The sequence below is a fragment of the Scomber japonicus genome, chromosome 1 (assembly GCF_027409825.1).
Source record: "Scomber japonicus isolate fScoJap1 chromosome 1, fScoJap1.pri, whole genome shotgun sequence".
In the NCBI taxonomy this organism is placed as follows: domain Eukaryota; kingdom Metazoa; phylum Chordata; class Actinopteri; order Scombriformes; family Scombridae; genus Scomber; species Scomber japonicus.
The window spans coordinates 7,520,228-7,538,697 of NC_070578.1; the positions used below are offsets into that span (position 1 = coordinate 7,520,228).

At 40.4% G+C, this 18,470-nt stretch overlaps 1 protein-coding gene across 1 annotated transcript in view; it reads right to left on the bottom strand.

Moving 5' to 3' along the window:
- Positions 1-18,470, bottom strand: part of si:ch211-186j3.6 (neural-cadherin) — a 334,099-nt gene that overhangs the window by 163,074 nt on the left and 152,555 nt on the right. Inside the window, exons 8-10 of the mRNA XM_053316841.1 lie at positions 6,948-7,120; positions 1,033-1,201; positions 48-218 (exon numbers count right to left, since the gene is read on the bottom strand). Of these exons, the coding sequence (XP_053172816.1) occupies positions 48-218; positions 1,033-1,201; positions 6,948-7,120 (513 nt within the window). The remainder of the gene's footprint in view (positions 1-47; positions 219-1,032; positions 1,202-6,947; positions 7,121-18,470) is intronic.

Consider the following 18,470-nt stretch of genomic DNA (forward strand, 5'->3'; position numbering starts at 1 on the left):
AATTTCTCATATATTTATAGGTTTAATTCATACTTAAGTCCACTTACACTCATATCGGATGTTCTCAAACTTGGGACTGTTGTCGTTCTGGTCCAGAATGAGGATGTTGAGCTGACAAATGCCTATCAACGGGTCAGCTGCCTGGTCGGTAGCCGTCACTGTCACTGCATACTCCCGTTGGCGTTCGCGGTCAAATTTCCTGGCTGTCACAATTACTCCTAGAGACACCGAGATAACGAGGCTGATCAGGCAGCTAAATCACACCGAAACACAGCTCGGTCTCATGTCCCCAGAGACATTTGCAATTTAACACTAAAAAGATTTCCTCTGCCTTGGAGCTAAACTTTAAAGACAGGAGAGCAGAACAGAAAAGGAAATGAGAGAGTAATTTTTGTCAAATCCAAAGAGAATGATTGTTTTAATTATTTATTTTGGAGTTAATCTTTATAATGGGATTTTACAATATCTCCTAATCAACTAGAATACTGTTGCTACACGAGTAAAAAAAGAATGTTGTTAGGTACTTTTTGACATGATATCCAAACCTTTGACATGACCAAGTAACTTTACTACATGTGAGAAACTTAAACTTAATGTTGTCTACATAAACATCCTTCACTAGAAGTCCTACAAGTCATGTAATACGTTTGATTAATGCATACTGAAACAGCAGCTTTCATGTGGTGCAGCTGCTTCTTTTGTCTTGTTAAATTATATTTGGGACCCATTTTTAAGCCAGAATAGGAATGAAAAATGAAAATGGGAATCTGACAGCACTTAGTATTCAATAGGCTTTTGAGTTGTGATCCTTTATTTTAGCTGCAAAATAATTATATTTAATGTTGAATGGTATTAAACAGGTCCTAAAATGTTAGATGTATAAACTTAAGGACACCCTGCTACCTTTGTTGAGGTGTATCAATCACAGTAGATGAGCTCAAAGTAATTAAGACTCAATTGCAAGAAGTATGTGTACTTTTCTGCATGTGTGTGCTTGTGGAAGTGAAAGGAAGTATGCGTGTGTTCCAGTACCAGTGTCAGGGTGTATGCTGAATGCCGGCACAGTGGAGTCTTTGTGCATGAAGCCGTATGTGACCCTGCCATTGGAACCCTCGTCGGCATCCACAGCGTGAACCTGCAGAACAAAAGTCCCTGCCGGCTGGTTCTCCAGGACTGACGTGCTCTCTCGGTACTGCTGACACTGAGGAGAAAGACACAGCGGGAAGGAAGGTCAGGTGGAAGAGAAAGGAAGAGGGAGGATCATAGAAATGTAAGTGCAGTATGACAAAAACTTAGGTCAATACTCCATTCTTTTGAAAACCGTAAGCAAGAGTGTCTGGGCGAGTTATCCATTTTGAAAGGACAGTTTAAAAGGTAATTTACTGGCGGTATAGTATGGACACAATATGGACACAAAATAGCAAGTGTATAAAAAGAAAGTAGGAAGCCTGGGTCCTGCACCTTCTCCATCCATTTTCTACATTTGCTTAACTGTTAAAGGTAGGTGGTGGTACATGGGGTCATAGGGGCCTGGAGCCTATCCTGGCACCCACTGGGCAAAGGTGTTCAATAGTTGCTAGGTGATTTGTTAGCGATGGTTCCTATGCTTCGGTAAACATAACATTTGTTGATCTTTTGGCACCTGGTGTGTTAACTTGCTGTCAGAAACATGTCTTTTCCATTGGCAATGTGGTCAAAACTTCACAGAGAGCCTTTAGCAGTGAACCAGAAAATAGATGTTGTTGTACTGAGCATGATTATTTTTCAGTGAGATGTTTTTCTTTTACACAAGTTGCTGCTGCTTTTTCTTAAGTTTTATTTTGCAATTTTCAGAAGACAGAATATATGAAGCACTTGACTATATTCTAACGCATCATCTACTATAATGGCCATGTCACGACAACAGGAGCTGTATAAAAGGCAGTGACAGCAGATGGTTTCTAAAGACGTTTTGGTGAAAACCTCCATTGGAGTTGAATTGCAAGAGTCTCATTCCTTGTATTTCCCAGGAATCCTCACCAAAATAGGAAAAAAAAGTATAATTGCACTGGTTTCTTCTGATTACTTTTCATACTATGATGGTAGCTTAGAGTTCAGCTGAATAGCAATATATTTAATCCTATTAAAATAACAAGAAGCACATCGCGGAAGCTGTCAATGAAAAATTTAGTTCAATAAATGGCTCAGACATAAAAGTGATGGAGTGCAGCAGACACCCCTAACATTAAAACTAAAGGTGTAAGAACAATGCATTCTTGCTTCAAAACCTAAAAGCATGTGACTGATTTCCCACTGATAGCAATGTATGCAATACTTACATGTCAGCACTGTAAAGATACTCATATGGTCCAGTAAAACCACTCAGACATATTAAAAGGGGAAAGAGGGTAAGCTGGAAAACAAGTATGTATGAGAACTGTATGACTGACTACAAACACATGCCATAAAATCTAATGTACATGAAAACATAACAAAGAATGGGGATGAAATGTTTTTTGATCAATTGTCTGTCTTGTTGTGTTTGCAATGTCAAAAAATCCATGTTTTCCAGAGGGAGTAGTTATATATTCACGGGTAGAAATGATCTTCATATTCAACCCTAAAATATTAACCCTGGTCTCCATGTAACACAATATAAATTCTTGGAACCATCATTGAGATTCACTCAGAGCTTTCAGTTCTTGTGATGCAAAGCCGCTGCTCCGTGTTTGGATTTTCAAACATACTGTCAATCACTGAACTTGACACAAAGAGTTTTATCATCTTCATTTGGACGCTACCTTGGTACGCTCACTGTCTCTAGTCTCATTGTTCTATGTATGGCCTCTCATCTCTGTTTCTCTTTCTCTCTCTCTCTCACTTTCGTATCCTGTCCCCATGTTGATGTGTTACAGACACAGTGGAAGAGAAGGAATTCTTCAGTATTGCTAGTTGATGCTTTCCTTTGACATCTAATTAATGATGACGGAACAATTTCTTTATCTTCTCCTGTCAGTTCTTGACTCTTATATTTGTTCCTTCCTTCCTTCTTCTCCTCCTGTCATTCAGTCTTCTTTCATGTAACAATACGTTGCCTTTCTTCACCGCTTCACCCTTTCTATCTGTAGTCTTTTGCACCTTATGCATAACATTTTGCGTCATGACTACTATGGAGGGAGGGTTTTGACAAACGCATGCAGGTTCAAAAAGGATTTCACCGATATAATCTGAAGGGTCAGATGAAGAACTAAATGGAGCTCTCCATGCAGAGGGTATGTAGACTTGATATTCAATACCAAACCCATTCAAATTAGTCTAAACACAATAAGATACTGTGATTGTCACAGTTCTGCTGGTTATTTATATGGACAAAATCTTGAGGCAAAGGACAGAGTGTGTCTGGTTTGGTGACCTCAGAATTTATTTTTGCAGATGATTTGGTTCTACTCGCTTTATCGCACCTTGACCTCAGGATCTGTCCAGACAGTTTGCAGCTTGAAATGTTTAGGGTACGATGAAAAATAAGATCAACCGATGCATTATCCTGGACTGTTGTGCTCAAGAAGGATCTGATCTTTAAGGCCAAGCTCTTGATATACCAGTTGATCTATGAACCTATCCTTACGTAGATATGGCCCAAAACAATAAGATTGATTCAAGTAGCCAAAAGGGGTTCCCTTCATAATATGGCTCAGATCACAGGCATTCTAAGGAAACCCTCTAAGTACACCGATCCAACTTTCCCCCTTCCAATTCAGACCCCTCTACTTTTTCCAACATATCACCTATTACCGAGTAGGGCTACTGATCCAACACCAGTGTTCTCCATTTGCCCAAATTCTAATTTGGAATGGCTTGAAGCAAATATCTTTAATATGGTTTCACCTGAAAATGATTCAAAAAATAGATAATCCTTTAACTAAGACCTTTTTTGAAATAGTTGAGCAAGTACACAAACGAAAAGCAATTCATGTACTGGAGCTTCCCTCATGTCAAATTTCGAAAAATTCAGTGTTAATATCAGGGTACGACAATAAGGGCCAAATCCACAAAGAATAGATTGTTCCCACTAATAGCACTGTGCACCCCCAATCTGCCCCATTTTAAGGTCCTCTCCACAAACGATTTTGTGCTAATGATATGACGACGCAGACACACACAGAGTGGAGCGGTCTCCAGTGTTTCAGGCTTTTTTGTCCACATTTCAGCACACAGATTGATCCATAATGAAAACTGCAGAGAGCACAAAAGCCTCAAATTGCTTGTCTTTACTCAGCAGAAGTGCAAATACAGAGCTCTCTACAATCATAAACTAACTTTTATGTATTTTGCTTGGTTCACTTCTCTAGTATGTCACACTTATGACATGGTCTACATGTCAAATGTCAGAATATTCCTATTAATGTGACTCAAGTGGGTCTAAAAATGTGTTAGATTAATGTCTGAATCTTACAATAATGTGTTCAGAGGTCATTGTATGTATCCAGGATTTCACAGAAACACCAGTAACGATCTTCTGTTTGTTGCCCACAGCTGTCTTTATGTCACAGCTGGCTGTGTGTCACACAGCAGCTGAAACAATAAGTGAGTCTCCAAACTGAGAAAGATGCTTTTCACATTTACACACAGCAGCTATACCTTCATTAATGGTTCCCCCTCCAATGTCTGACTGTAGATTTCGTCCTTCACATCATTGGATTTCAATTCAATATCATTCATGCCTCACAAGTTTTGAGATTTGAAGAGATGCTAATGACTCCACCCTAATTGTGTGTGGCAATTGGCGCTGGTCTTTGTGAGTTAAACTATTTTTGCAGCAAGGCTTAGTTGCATAGAAAGGTACCATGCTTCTCTTTATCTATTCTTAAAAAGATATGTTCTCAAAGCTATAAAAAAGGCATTGAAAGAATTACATTGACAAAGAACTTGAGGAAGCAGTGTCAGGGAAAGAAGTTGTCCCTTTACAATACAGGATGCTGGAACACACCTCTTCAACTGCCTCTAGGCTCACTTAAAATGTGTTGGGAATATAAAATGGGTGTGTTTCTAACCACAGCAGAATGGGCAAACATTCTGAAACCTACAACACCGGTATCAAATTGTGTGAGGTATTAAATAATTCAATTCAGGATTATACATAGAGCTTATTTTGCACCCTGTAGATTAAAGAAAATGAATCAGACTACATCAGAAATGTGCTGGCTTGGCTGTAGTGAGGTTGCCACACTGATGTGAAGAGGTTCTGGGGGGGAAGTGACTGATTATTTTTCATTATTGTTGAATGTCCAGGTTGCTTATTGCCCAGCCACATATTTATTTGTTTACACCGTCCAACAATATCACACTGGACCAATTAAATTGTGGACACATCAGCCTGAATTGATCCAGAAAAAAAATGAACATCATAAGACGAATGGGAGCTAAGAACAAGCGCAAAAAGTTCTGAATTCAGTACATATATCATAAAAGGTTTGCTCGAGGGTTATATTTGTTCATGTTTTTTTCAAGACCATAATCATCATCATAAACAAGCAAACAGAAAAGTTTTTGTCAGTAAAAATAAAGACAGGTATGTTCATGAATGTAATATAAGAACGGGTTGAGTATTAAGGTTTATTACAGATATATATTAGATTCCAGCGTGTTTGTGTGTTTTCTGACATTTGCGCCGTTAGGAAATGCAGGATCTGGCTATAAATCTGACAAATCTCGCCTCTCTGTATGTCTACTTCTCTGTGTGAGTCTCTTCTGTCTTGGTCCAATGATTCAGCCCTGGGTTCCAGAGAGTGTACAGTACGTTATAAGACTGAGCATCAAAACAAGATAAAAGGTCCTTTCTGCTTCAGTGTCCTGCTGCTTGCTGCCAGCGACAGAGGAAACACTGACTATTCTCAGATGTCTTTACTCAACTCAGAAACACACACCCTGCTTCTTTTATTTAACTTTTCTCTGAGGAAATCCAGTGTTTGTTTGTTTTCTTACTCATTTTCCACCTAATTTTTTTTTATCATTTCTGCCTTTTTTTTTTTCATTTTCCCTCACACACACATCAACAGCAGTGTTTGTATAAAATTTTCTCTTCCGACAATCTGTTCTTCTATATTTGCTCATTTCATCTGTAGATTTTCTTTTTTTCATATATTCAGTAATCTATCTTTTTTCTTTTTCTCTTTTTTATTCTCTCTTTGACTCAGCAGAGGCATGGATGTTGGGAGGGGAGAGAGGGTGAGGTCAGGGGCTTGTTTGTCCTTTACAATCTTGCCAGTAGAGAAAATAATTAATCATAGACTGGGAGTTTGATGCCAGCAGGAGATTTCTGAGAAAACAACTGAGCATACAGAGCACATGAAACACTGCGGACCAGAGACTCCTCTCTTTTCTCTTGGCTCTCATCTCATCGGCCATCCCTCTGTTTCCTCCTGCTAAGAGGTGAAGCCGAAAGGGAAACACTTGACGCTCACTTTCCACCCAGGAGAGTGTGAGTGAGGTTTACTCAGCGAGTCCCCACTCCTAATCTTGGCTGGCGATACCTCGGGGGGCCTTGAAAGTCACCTCGCTTCAAATTGAGACATGGCTAGAGACATAGCGCTTCCAGAGCGGGTCAGTTGGGATTTCTCCCACATCCCTCAAAGCTTTAATTAAAAGACCGAGATGATGTAGGAAAGAGACGAGAGAGCGGGGATGATGGTCAAGCCAGCTAATCGCTCCTCCAGAGAGGAGAGATAGAGGCTAATAAATAGAGGAGATAGAAAGACAAAGAGTGAGAGAAGGAGGAGTGATGGAGAAGAGTCATGCGAGATAGACATGCTGAAAAAAGCGACTTAGAAAGAAAAGGGACGACTTAAAAGAAGAGAAAAAAATGCATAGCAGGAAAGCAGATGTTTATCAAACGCCCTTTTGAACACAAGCAGATAACAAGCAAGACAAAACAAGGTTGAAGGATGTGAGTGTGTATTTGCTTGTCTCACCTTTTCAAAAACAGGCTTGTTGTTATTCACGTCGTCGACTCCTACTATGACCTGAGCCGTGGATGACAAGGCCTGAGGTCCACCTGAGGCGTTGTCATCCGTTGCTGTTACATTGAGGACATATTCGACACCCTGCAGGCGAGGAGGTGGGCTGGAACGCAGACGGATCAGACCTGCAAGCAAACATATGGATGTCAGGTGTTAGAAGTCAGTCACGCTGTGTGCCATTGTAACGTCAGGAAATACTTACTGTTGTTCAGCCATGGGGTACCAATTATGAGATGAAAAAAGGTTCTCATTACAGCGTCTCGAATGGTAACACATGATTTTGCTTTGAAGCGCTTTTACACTAACATGTCACATTCATCCATTTACGTACATTCATACACTGATGTCAGGGGCTACCATGCATGGTGCCAACCTGCTCATCAGATGGAGACTAGCATTCACAAAACATCGGCGCAGCTATCGGGAACAATTGGAGGTAAAGTATCTTGCCGAGGGATACATCGACATGTGGACTGGAGAATCCAACACTAGATCTTCCAATTGGTGATGACGACTCCACCTCCTGAGCCACAGCTGCCCAGGTCTCCTGTGGTTTTCTGTGTTTTAGATATTTCGTTTCTATGGGATCACACTTTATGTGTATCAATGAAACTATATTTAATGTCCAAAATTGTTTGGACAGTAGCCAAAGTGTTTAATGTGTAAATAACTGTTTTGTAAAGATTTTGTTGGGTTGGTAGTTAAAATCCATGTTCATCCTCTTGATGTATGAAAGTTTCCTTGAGCAAGACGCCAAACTGAAAATTTGTCAATGTGTGTATGTATAAGAAAATCTGCCAAAATGATTGTTATGTGACGGTGGCTATTTGTGGTATACAATGTCTTCCTAATGGTGAAGACACACTTTTGGCCCCTAGTTGAATATTGGCTAAGGATATTGCGTGTCATAACCCCTTTCTTTGTTCCTAATTATTTTGGTATATGGTAGTATTTTGTTGGAGAGTTGATAGTATTGCTGCAGGCAGAAAATGAAGGAGAAGACTTAAGGGTATGATATATCATTGTGGTCCAAGGCTGCAGTTCAATGATGGACGTTATACTGTATAGTATGCATCTTCATTATTTGGCTGCCACCTTTCTCTTTACCTGTGTTTCCTGTCTGAATCCATCTAATAAAACCTTAATATGCTGAAAAAGTGTCAGCTGCCAGTTTACAGACGCCTTTCATTTTCTATAAGGGGAAGTCACATATTTGATGTACACAAAGTTCAAATTAATCCAGTCTGACGATATGAGATTGAGAAATGAGTTAAACTTTAAAGTAAAACATTGAACTTATTTCAGCAACATATTCATGTAAAAGTTAACTTTTAAAGCTTCTACATTTTAATGCAATCTTAACACTGTAGACTGCTCCAATTTAACTGTCTGACTCAAAATTCTGGGGTCGACATCAGCGGCACGTCCTTCACAGTAACTGGTGCTACTCATACAGCTCACATGGACTAGAGCACATAATCAAATAGAGGTCAAAGACATAGAAACAGAGATTCTTAGTTATAATGTGGGCAAAGGCTGGCATTGAATCTAGGGGGGGAATAAAGATGGAAAGCAAATAAAAGGACTGGTGTTTCTATGTAACTCATTCTCAGTCCTTCAGCTCTTTTCATTGAAGTGAAATTCTTGAACAAAGACAGCCTGTGTTTTTTAATGGAGGCATGGGGTTGAGTAGGTCAGTCATACAGTAGCCAAAATCTGTATGCAAGAATAAGTACTGCTATATTTCTTTATTAATAAGAAGAAGGAAGAAAGCTAAGCCAGACAAATATGTTTCTGAGACTTACATAATGTGTTTTTTTTTTTTAACTTTGGGAGATTTCATTAATTCTGGCTGCGCAACATATGAATAGTTAAACTGATTGGTATTCCCTTTTTTCACACCATTAATCTATCATTCCATTTCATCCAGCGTCTTTGTTTCTCTCTTACTGACTCTCTCTCGGTCATTCGGTTTTGGTTAGTTGTTTATCTGCATCCAACTCTGCTTTGAATGACTCTCTGCCACTCTGTATTCCTCTCACCTCTTGGTGGTCTGTTTACTTTGTGAATGTGTGTGGTGTGTGTGTGTGTGTGTGTGTGGGAGGGGGGGGGGGGGGCTAAAAGTGTGAACACGCTTATTACATCCTCCTTATCTTCAGCAGCGGGGGTAGGTGCTATCGTTGTCGTGTTCATTTGGTTGGTGTTTCACAAGAGACCCGGGAATTGTATTCATGCACACACTTATCGTATATATGTATATGGGCGTGAGAGTGTGTGCATTCATCCTTCTATCTCTGTTTACCAGACCAAAGGAACTGATGAGATAGATAGCAGCCAGAAGATATATGATTTTTATTTTATGCGTGTGTCTAGGTGTGTGTGTGTGTGTGTGTGTGTGTGTGTGTGTGTGTGTGTGTGTGTGTGTGTGTGTGTGTGTGTGTGTGTGTGTGTGTGTGTTCATAGAAACTGCAAGAGCATATGTGGAATCAAGTGGTTTGCTGATGGGTCATTGGACATTAACAAAAGAGGAAGCAAAAGACGAGAATTTCTGCTCTACTCAAGTTAAATTTCATCAATTTTAACTGCAATTGTACAGTATGTCCTCTCTGTTTGTATTGGAGTGTGTGCATGTGTGTGTGTATGTGTGTCTATGCTGTTGCACAAGAGATGGAGGACTGCCAAAGAGGGGGTGTCTGCCTCGAGGTGTTTGTCACAATGGCTGGTTCCCTGGCACTGCTGTCCATGGTACTGGGTGCATGTAGGTGTGTGTGTGTGTTCTGTGTGTGTGTGTGTGTGTGTGTGTGTGTGTGTGTGTGTGTGTGTGTGTGTGTTAGGGACAGAGAGAGAGAGAGAGATAAAAATAGACAGTGAAAAAAAGAGAGGGAGAGAGGTGAGAGAGATGATTCCAATTTACCAATGTAGGGATGTAAGAGGAGGAGGCATCGCCTCAAGAAAGACGTGTCACATGCATTGTGTCAGACACATATGAATGCAAAAATATATTCACACACACACACACCTACACAGTAAAATACACACAAGCACACAAAAACACTTATGTTCGGCAAACACTCCTGCAGAGGTTTATGCCGAGTACAATACAGTCCAAATACTTTTTGTAAAAAAAGTCAGGCCAGAGTGCAGCCAGACAGCACTCTGTATGCAGAGAAACTTGAGATGATGTTTTGCAAAAGCATATATGTAGATCATTTATATGCTTCTAGACTTTTTTTTCCTAATATTTCATAGGGGCAAAATGTATCCTGTTTGTTTTAAGGGAGTCCAGATAGTGCATGAATATTTTTTTACAGCTGTTTTTGACTTGTTGTTCAAAGTGTTGACATGCTCTGCTGGCTCACAGTTACTCTTTACCACTGTGAGGCACCAATAGTTCTAATATTGAAGACACACACGTGCTATAATTCATGTGTGCCCGCTATGAGAGCATGTTTATTGTGGATATATTCATAGAATTAGCTCACAAAGCCTTGACAATACAATAATGCTATTTTTTTAGTGTCATGTTAGACACAGCTTGGTTTAACCACCTATTTCAGTTTGATGTCACAGACTTGTGATCCTTGTAATAATGCACAGTATTACAAATAAAAAAGATGACTTGAAGATAACTTAGCTGCCAAAGCTGAAGCCATAACTTTGTTACTGTATGCTGCTCTTTAATTTTGATTTTGCTTCAGCTTTATATTTAAAATAGACAATACAGGACAGGTAAGAAGAAGTAGGTTAGCTGCTGTACTGTGGGGTCAAATATTCTCTCAATACAAATCAATATTTATAATGACTGCAATATCTCACAATAAAAAAATTGTAAAGGCTCGGGCCAAGCTCCTATATTTAAGTCCAATTAGCATACTGTATGATCCATGACCCTCTGAATACACTGATGGCTGCATCACATTTCTTTCTATCTCACCCCTGACTCTTGGTGGACCCTCCCTTCAGAATACAAACGAGGTCTGTGTTTAATTCATTCTACTTCTTCTTCATGTAGGGAGGATTTTTTGTAATTATGAACATTTATTCTGTGCTGCTGTTGTAGACTTTAAGTTGGACCTTGTCCACTTCAGCAACTGGATGTTTTCCCCTGCCCCCAAACCTTTCCACCTGGACATCCCAACTACGATAAAAAAATAAATAAAAAAGCAATTTGCTCACACTCTAAAACGATAGTAGGCTGAATGGTTTGCACACAATTTCTCATTATCCAAACACAAATAGGCTATTGTACAGTGTGTGGCTGGGGCTGATAGGGGTTGAATTGTAGAATGGGTTTACGAGAGATTCTGATAAATAAAAAAGACAACAACAAAAAAGAAATACATGGAGACACAATGAGGCTAAAATTAGTTCAATTGTTTGCAACAGGGGGAGCGACCAACTTGGGTGGATGAAAACTGGCTGCAAAAGATAAATAAATTAACTATCCATTTAAATGTAGATTTTTCAATACTAAAATTAAGGCTGATATTAATTTTGGCTTCATGAGGAGTCATTATAAACAGCCACTGGTACAACAGGTGCTAAATATACAAGGAATGTTATGTGCAACACAGCATTTATAAGTGCTCTATGAATTAAATTAAAGAGCTGGTTCACCGAAATAAGACTAAGAGTCTACATCCATGCTAGTGGCTCTAAATGCTAACATCAGCATGCTAACATTCTCACATTTCCAATAATAACATGATGATGTATATCATGTAGGTAGGTATACCATGTTTAACATCTAGTGGGGCGGCTGTGTTTATTATTTACCTACATTTTTATTCTGAAGTGCAATAACACCAAGCACAATTTTTGATGGTGGCACTTTAATGACAGATGAAATGTGAATTGTTGTTTTTGTGGTATTTTGTAATTATTATTGAGTCGATGCATTGAATGTGTTTTTTATGCTTGCACTGAACTGAGAAAGCTCTCAAAATCTCGTTGTATAGTGATGTACAATGACAATAAAGGCTTTCTATTCTATTCTATTCTATTTGATTCGATTCCCAGCTCCTCCAGTCAACATGTTGATGTGTCCTTGGGCGAGATACTTAACCCCAAATTGCCCCTGTGTGTGTGAATATTAGTTCCATCTGATGAGCACATTGGTACCCTGTGTGGTAGCCTGTGTGGTAGCCCCTGTGTGGTAGCCCCTGCTACACAGGGTAAAAGCACTTTAAGTGGTCAAAAGACTAGAAAAGCACTATATAAGTACAGTCCATTTATCATTACTCCACATTTGCTAAGTAGCACGAATGGCAAAGCTGAGGCTGATGGAAATGTCTTCACTTTCATCTGCATTTGCCCATGAACAAGAGTACTGTGACCAGATCACTGTGCTCGATAAAAAGTTATGAGCTCACCAACATAACTAAAATTCATCCTGAGAGAAACATGTACAGTACCAGTATAAATGTTGGAGACATTTTTCATTCAAGGGTATGGAATAAGGTATGTCCAAACTTTTGCCTGGTTTTGTTTATATACCAAATTCCACATTAATCCGTCCAATAGCTGCTGAAACTTTTCACTTAAAATCATGAATTCCAGTGAACATCTCCATCTCTATAACTGTACTTATAATGGATTAAAGCAGCTAGTTTTGGTATTATTTGTCCCAGAATTGAGATATTTCTCTGAGATTTATGTCTCTACACTGATAAAAATGGAGATGAATACAACCTTAAATACTCCACAGTGAACTACAATGGCACACCTTTCTCCAAAAGAAATAGTCCCTTTGAGAACTGTTGACAATGTGCTTTGGGGGTCGGCCAGAATAATAAGGGCACTATCTGCTGAATCTTTTTTAAATGTTTTCAGTGCCATTAATAACATAAATGAAGTGTCATTCAACTTCACTGTATTGGGGTGAAGGCAGAAATATCTATGTCTCAAAAGGCATTTACACCAATTCTACATTATCTACACTATCTGCAAGGTTAGACACCAATAGATGATAAATATAATGGTAATAGTAGTATACCACAGCAGTGAACAAGCCTTAGCAATGATAGCAACAGCAGCAGCAGAAAGTACAGCAGTAGTGGTAAAAAGAAATAATAGCAGCACTTAAAGTTGTAATTGGATTTCTAATAATGCAAAGTTTAGGTTTTGGGCCCTAAAATTACATAACATAATGGAAAAAACATGTATATCCATAGCAAAGATGCATTAAAAGAGTAAGCAGTAAGTAGAGTATAATACAAGGCATGTCCACCCTTCTCTCTCTCCCTCTCCACCCACGCTGTTCCAACAGTGCCGGGGAGTGCACTCAAGCTTAATGAATTGAGACAGAAGGCCAGATAAATGTGACCAGTTCAGTAAAGGCAGTAGGCAGACACTAGGAGAGAGAGGCTACAGCCTGCTCACTATGTTACATATAAAGGGAGCACCGGAGGCGCCCTGAAGTCCGATCCCTGCTTTATTCTGCCTCTGGTTGGCATAAACATCTAATAGGGCCTAAAAGCCTGGGATGGGAGCAACACATGCTGGGTAAGTGGTTGAAAATGGGACATGGAAAAGGTTTTAGGACATTCCAAGAACAAAGCATACAGCGAGCGTCTGTTCTAATCTATGAGATATGTGGCCCTGTGGTATGGGTTATGGTCGTGTGTGTGTGTGCGTGTGTCCTGACATATATGCATGTGTGTAGGCGTCAGTGTTTGGCTCTGTGTGTTCGCAAGTGTTTGTTCCTGTTTATAGTTGTGTCTGTGTGTGTCTTGTGTGCATCCTTTAGGTGTGTATTTTTTCCATGTCTACATATATGTTTGTTGCTATGTCAGCATGTATTTGTTGAATGTGTTTGTTTCATGTGTGTCTGTCTACCTGAGTGTCGGGTGTGTGTATAGATTCACTGTACATTTGACAGGCTCTCTGCCTTTGTGTTTTTTTTCGGTGTGTTTTCATGACTGTATGTATGACAGAATTCATGTGTGTTCCTCCTTCCTTCAATGTACATGTCAAAGTTTATATGTGTAAGAATTGTTTTTATTATTATTCAGTGATAAAAGAAAAGTGACTTTGACAATGTGTGTGTGTGTGTGTGTGTGTGTGTGTGTGTGTGTGTGTGTGTGTGTGTGTGTGTTGCTGCTAACAGGGCCAGCACATATCATCGCTTATTGGAGATGGAGAAGATGTTTCCTTGGGGTTCAGCGAGCAGCCGTCACTTCACATGAAGGCAGGCAGGAAGAGGAATGTGTGGGGGGGGGGGGGGGCAGAAAGACGATGCAAGGGATGGGTGAGAGACAGGACAAGGGAATGGAGGACAAAGTGGGGTGGGAGAGGTGGCAGTAAGAGGAGGAGAGGGGATGGAGATGGAGGGAATGCTTCCTTCAGTCAGTGTCACAAAAAAAAAACAAAAAAAAACTGCACAATAGAGCTAAGAGAGAAGGATAGGAGGGAGTATTGAGGGGAAGGGGTGAATAAAAAGGTTGGGAAAAAAAGTAGTAGGTGAGGGGGAAAGGAAGGGGAGAATAACAATATATTTGCCACAGGGAACGGGGGGAAATGAATGAGGGCAGAACAATGTGGGTTTGTTACATAAAGTTGGGATCAGACACAGGTCAGCACATCGAGACCAAAACACAATAGATAGGAGGCGAGCAGTTCAGGAGGAAAGATTAAACAATAGAAATAAAACAAGACAACAGGGCAACAAACACTACACCCCAACCCCACCCCGTCACCTGTTGTGTAGGAGCCTTCACCGAAAACAAGCTCACCTACTGCCTCCCTCCTCATGAAAGGAATGTTTTCCAAAATGCCATAAAACTCAGCCGAGGAGGGAAGGAAAAAAAGAAAAAACGGGAAGTGATCGAAGTCGTGTTTATTGGCTCCTGCAATCGCCCCCCCCCCCCCCCCCCCCCCACCCCCCCTTTAGCTGTCAGTACAGTAAATACTTCCTCCCCTCCAACACATCGGGTGTTTCTGTATTTATGGGTTTTAATAGGAAGAGCGTGATCATTGCATTGACCGGCCCGCTCCAATCCTAATGGGCGCCTTAAATCTCATGGAAACACACTTGTATTGTGCGGTGAGTTACCGGCAAATTAACATGGAGAAGGGGGAGAGAAGGGGAAGAGAAGGGGGTGAGAAGGGGGAGAGGAGGGGAGAGGGAGGCCGGCCGGTGGGGGACCACTCCCGCCGGAAGGGAGGTAAACAATCGCTTGAGTGATTGTCGGACGTTTAGGATGAGTGGGAAGGAGGGAGGGGCGGGGTGAGGAAGGCAATGAGAGAGAGAGAGAGAGAGAGAGAGAGAGAGAGAGAGAGAGAGAGAGAGAGAGAGAGAGAGAGAGAGAGAGAGAGGTGGAAGGAGGCAATAAACAATTTTCATCAGCAGCCGGGAGAGCGAGCGAGATGGGTTTGAGAGGGTGAGCGGAATCCAATGTGCTCGCCTTCCATTATAAGAATCATAAAATACTTTTAATGACTAAATATTGGGCTCTTTGAAACAAGATACTGGATCATATTACCATCATTATGGTGTCACACTTTGGCTCGCACGCTTTGGTGCAGACGAATTGGGTGGTGCTTTTGCATGTGGCTATATTAGGCTTCCTTGTGTCTGTGTGTGAGTGAGTGTGTGTGTGTGTGTGCCTGTCTTTGAGTGCACGACTGGTTGCCAGTTGATTTACAGTAAACCCATCACCACTAAAAGGTGTGTATAATAAAAATGTGCAGTAGGATGTGAGTGACAGAGAGGGAGGACACAGCAGAGGACTCACAGCAGAATGTTTCTCATCTTTTCTGTTTAATGAGCATTTTTCTACACTTAAACGTTGGCTATTTACACAAATGCTGTTCTCAGTTATTTGTCATTTGGACAGTGTCTTTGCACTGTAGCACGCAATTAATCAAAGTACTGACGAGCAATTAAATTATGAATTTTAAATGAAAATTAATCTTAAACTGTTTTGACAACTGACAAATTGTTTTATATTCTTCTTATTGTCAAAAAATGGTGTGATTGTTAGAACATGTCTAGCCTGCCTGTGTACAAGCCCATTTCCTCCTACTGAAAATGTTCATGTACAACAACAAAAAAAGGGTTACAAATATATACTTTAAACCATTGTGTCGTCCTCCCGGGTCAAATTGACCCCCTTCTTTCCTTCCTCCAACCCCCTTTCTTCCTTCTTTCCTACTTCCTTCCTTCTTTCGTTCCTTCCTTCCTCCCTTCCTTCGTTCCTCCCTCCCTCCTTGTCTATTTCTTTCCTCCCCATTACCTTCCTTCTTTCCTCTGTCTTTCTTTCCTCCCTTCCTCCCTTCCTTCCTTCCTTCCTCCCTTCTTTCCTTCCTTCTTCCTCCCTTCCTTCCTCCCTCTTTTCCTTCCTTCTTCCTCTCTTCCTTCCTTGACTCGAGGACAACAGGAGGGTTAAAAGAAGCTCTATAATTTCTTAAAACAGCTGGATTCTGTAGTTTTTAGCTTTTTTCAGGTGTGGATTAACAAAAATGTGGCGCATTATAGAGTATTTCCAGCATTGGGACGGTGTACGAGTGACTGAGTCAAAATAAACTACTGTGTGTGTGCGTGCTAGTGTGTGTGTGTGTTTGTTGTAATGAAGCAACATGTCACCTGGTGCAATGGTGTGGCTCATTGATGTGACTTTAATTGTTTTTGGACAACAAAGGAGGTCCATGGCACAAGGGAATAAGCTTCAGGCTTCAGCTACACAGACAATACTTGTTCAAATGTTCAACTCACCGTTTTATCTCTTTGTTGACAATAAGAAAAATGTCATCAGTCTTATCCTTTTAGTCATTTATTAAACACACATTTCAAACATACTTTTCTCTGTTTTATAATACTATATTTTTAATATTCTTGGGTCCAAAACAAGCTATTTGATGATATCACCTTGTAAAGGGAAACTGTATTCGGTGGACACACTTTGGCAGCAGAACATTTGCTCTAAAGCTACAATTAAAAGTTATTATGAGGCAAAAAAAGGAATTAATAAATAAATTACCTCGAATTTAGTGCAGCATGTCTATAGTACAACTTTCAGTCAATCCCTATCATGGCCACAACAGCAAGGTATTGATTCTGAACAAAATTAGGCCATCAGTACACCAGTTTACTACTGGTTTCATCAATAAACCATTAACTAATTATTTGGAAAACTTGTCAATAGGATTAATAGACAGTGAAAATCACTAGTAGCAGCATCTATTGTGCTGTGTTAATATAGGAAACAGTTTTATCTTCCAACATGATGATTTACTCCATCTACAAACACTAGTGATCCTATGGATTAACAGCTAAACTGATTAGTAAATCAGTGTGTACCAAATACCGATAATGTGCACACAGGACACCGCCATCCAAATTGCAAACACACACAGCGCACATATAAGTAATCAGGCAAAGCTGCAGCAGGCAAAGGCGCCGACCGTCCATACAAATAAAAGTTGCTTCGACACTGAACTTTTAATACAAAGCCGCTCGCTCTGGGAAAGCAAACTTGAAACACAAAGTTAACCTTTAATGACCGGCTACAGGCGCAAATTTGGTCAATGTGACTAAATGCAAATGAGCGCCAAACAATATAAATGGCAAAGCAAGTCTGCGCTCATCATCTGATAGCCGAAGGTATCGAGTTTATACGCTACGAGTCCCCCCCCCCCCCCCCCCCCCCTCCTCCCGTGCTTGATAAAATGACTGCCACTATCAGCTGACAGTGAATGTCATTGCTGGTGAACAGAGGAAATTGTGCCTTGAAGTTTGGAGTAATTGAATTTGTAAAAGTCATCGTATTACCCTATAATGCGATATGCAGATTCAGAGGGGAGGGGGGTTGCAATTTACAAAAGAGTCCAACCTCTATGAAAGTGCCACCATCCTCACCACTTACTGCACACACACACACACACACACACACACACACACACACACACACACACACACACACACACACCCTGCTTCATTAACCCAGTTTCCTGTTTCACATTGCGTTTGGCGATTGCTGCTTCAGCCTCAGAGGAAGTTGAGAAGTGACTGTAAACCTCAGATGGTATTTTGTTACAAAGGCACTGTGAAAAAGCATCGCACTTTAGCTGATTATACTAACGTCTCAGTGACATGACCCGTCAGGATTTAAATATCCTTGGGAAAAAAAGCTCCTCGCACAGGGAGGATCCTCATCTGCCGAATAGTGGATATGGCGAAGGACATAAAACACTAAACATATTTTGTGAAGCACACTTCTGAGGCACGCTTGACAAACTGCAAAGCTTTTACATTTATATGGCGTGCATAAATATAGCAGGAAGGGCAGGCACAGAAGCAGGGGGTAAATAGCTGTGGGAAAAAACAACAATCTTTGTTGATATTTCTGGGTTTGTGGTAAATGTGCGTAGGTGAAAAGCACAATAATAACAGGGCCCTAAGCTGGCTAAAGGTCTAAGATTCTTCACCTAAAATGTTAAACAGCGAGCGTCCATTTGTTTAAAGTGTGTGGTTTT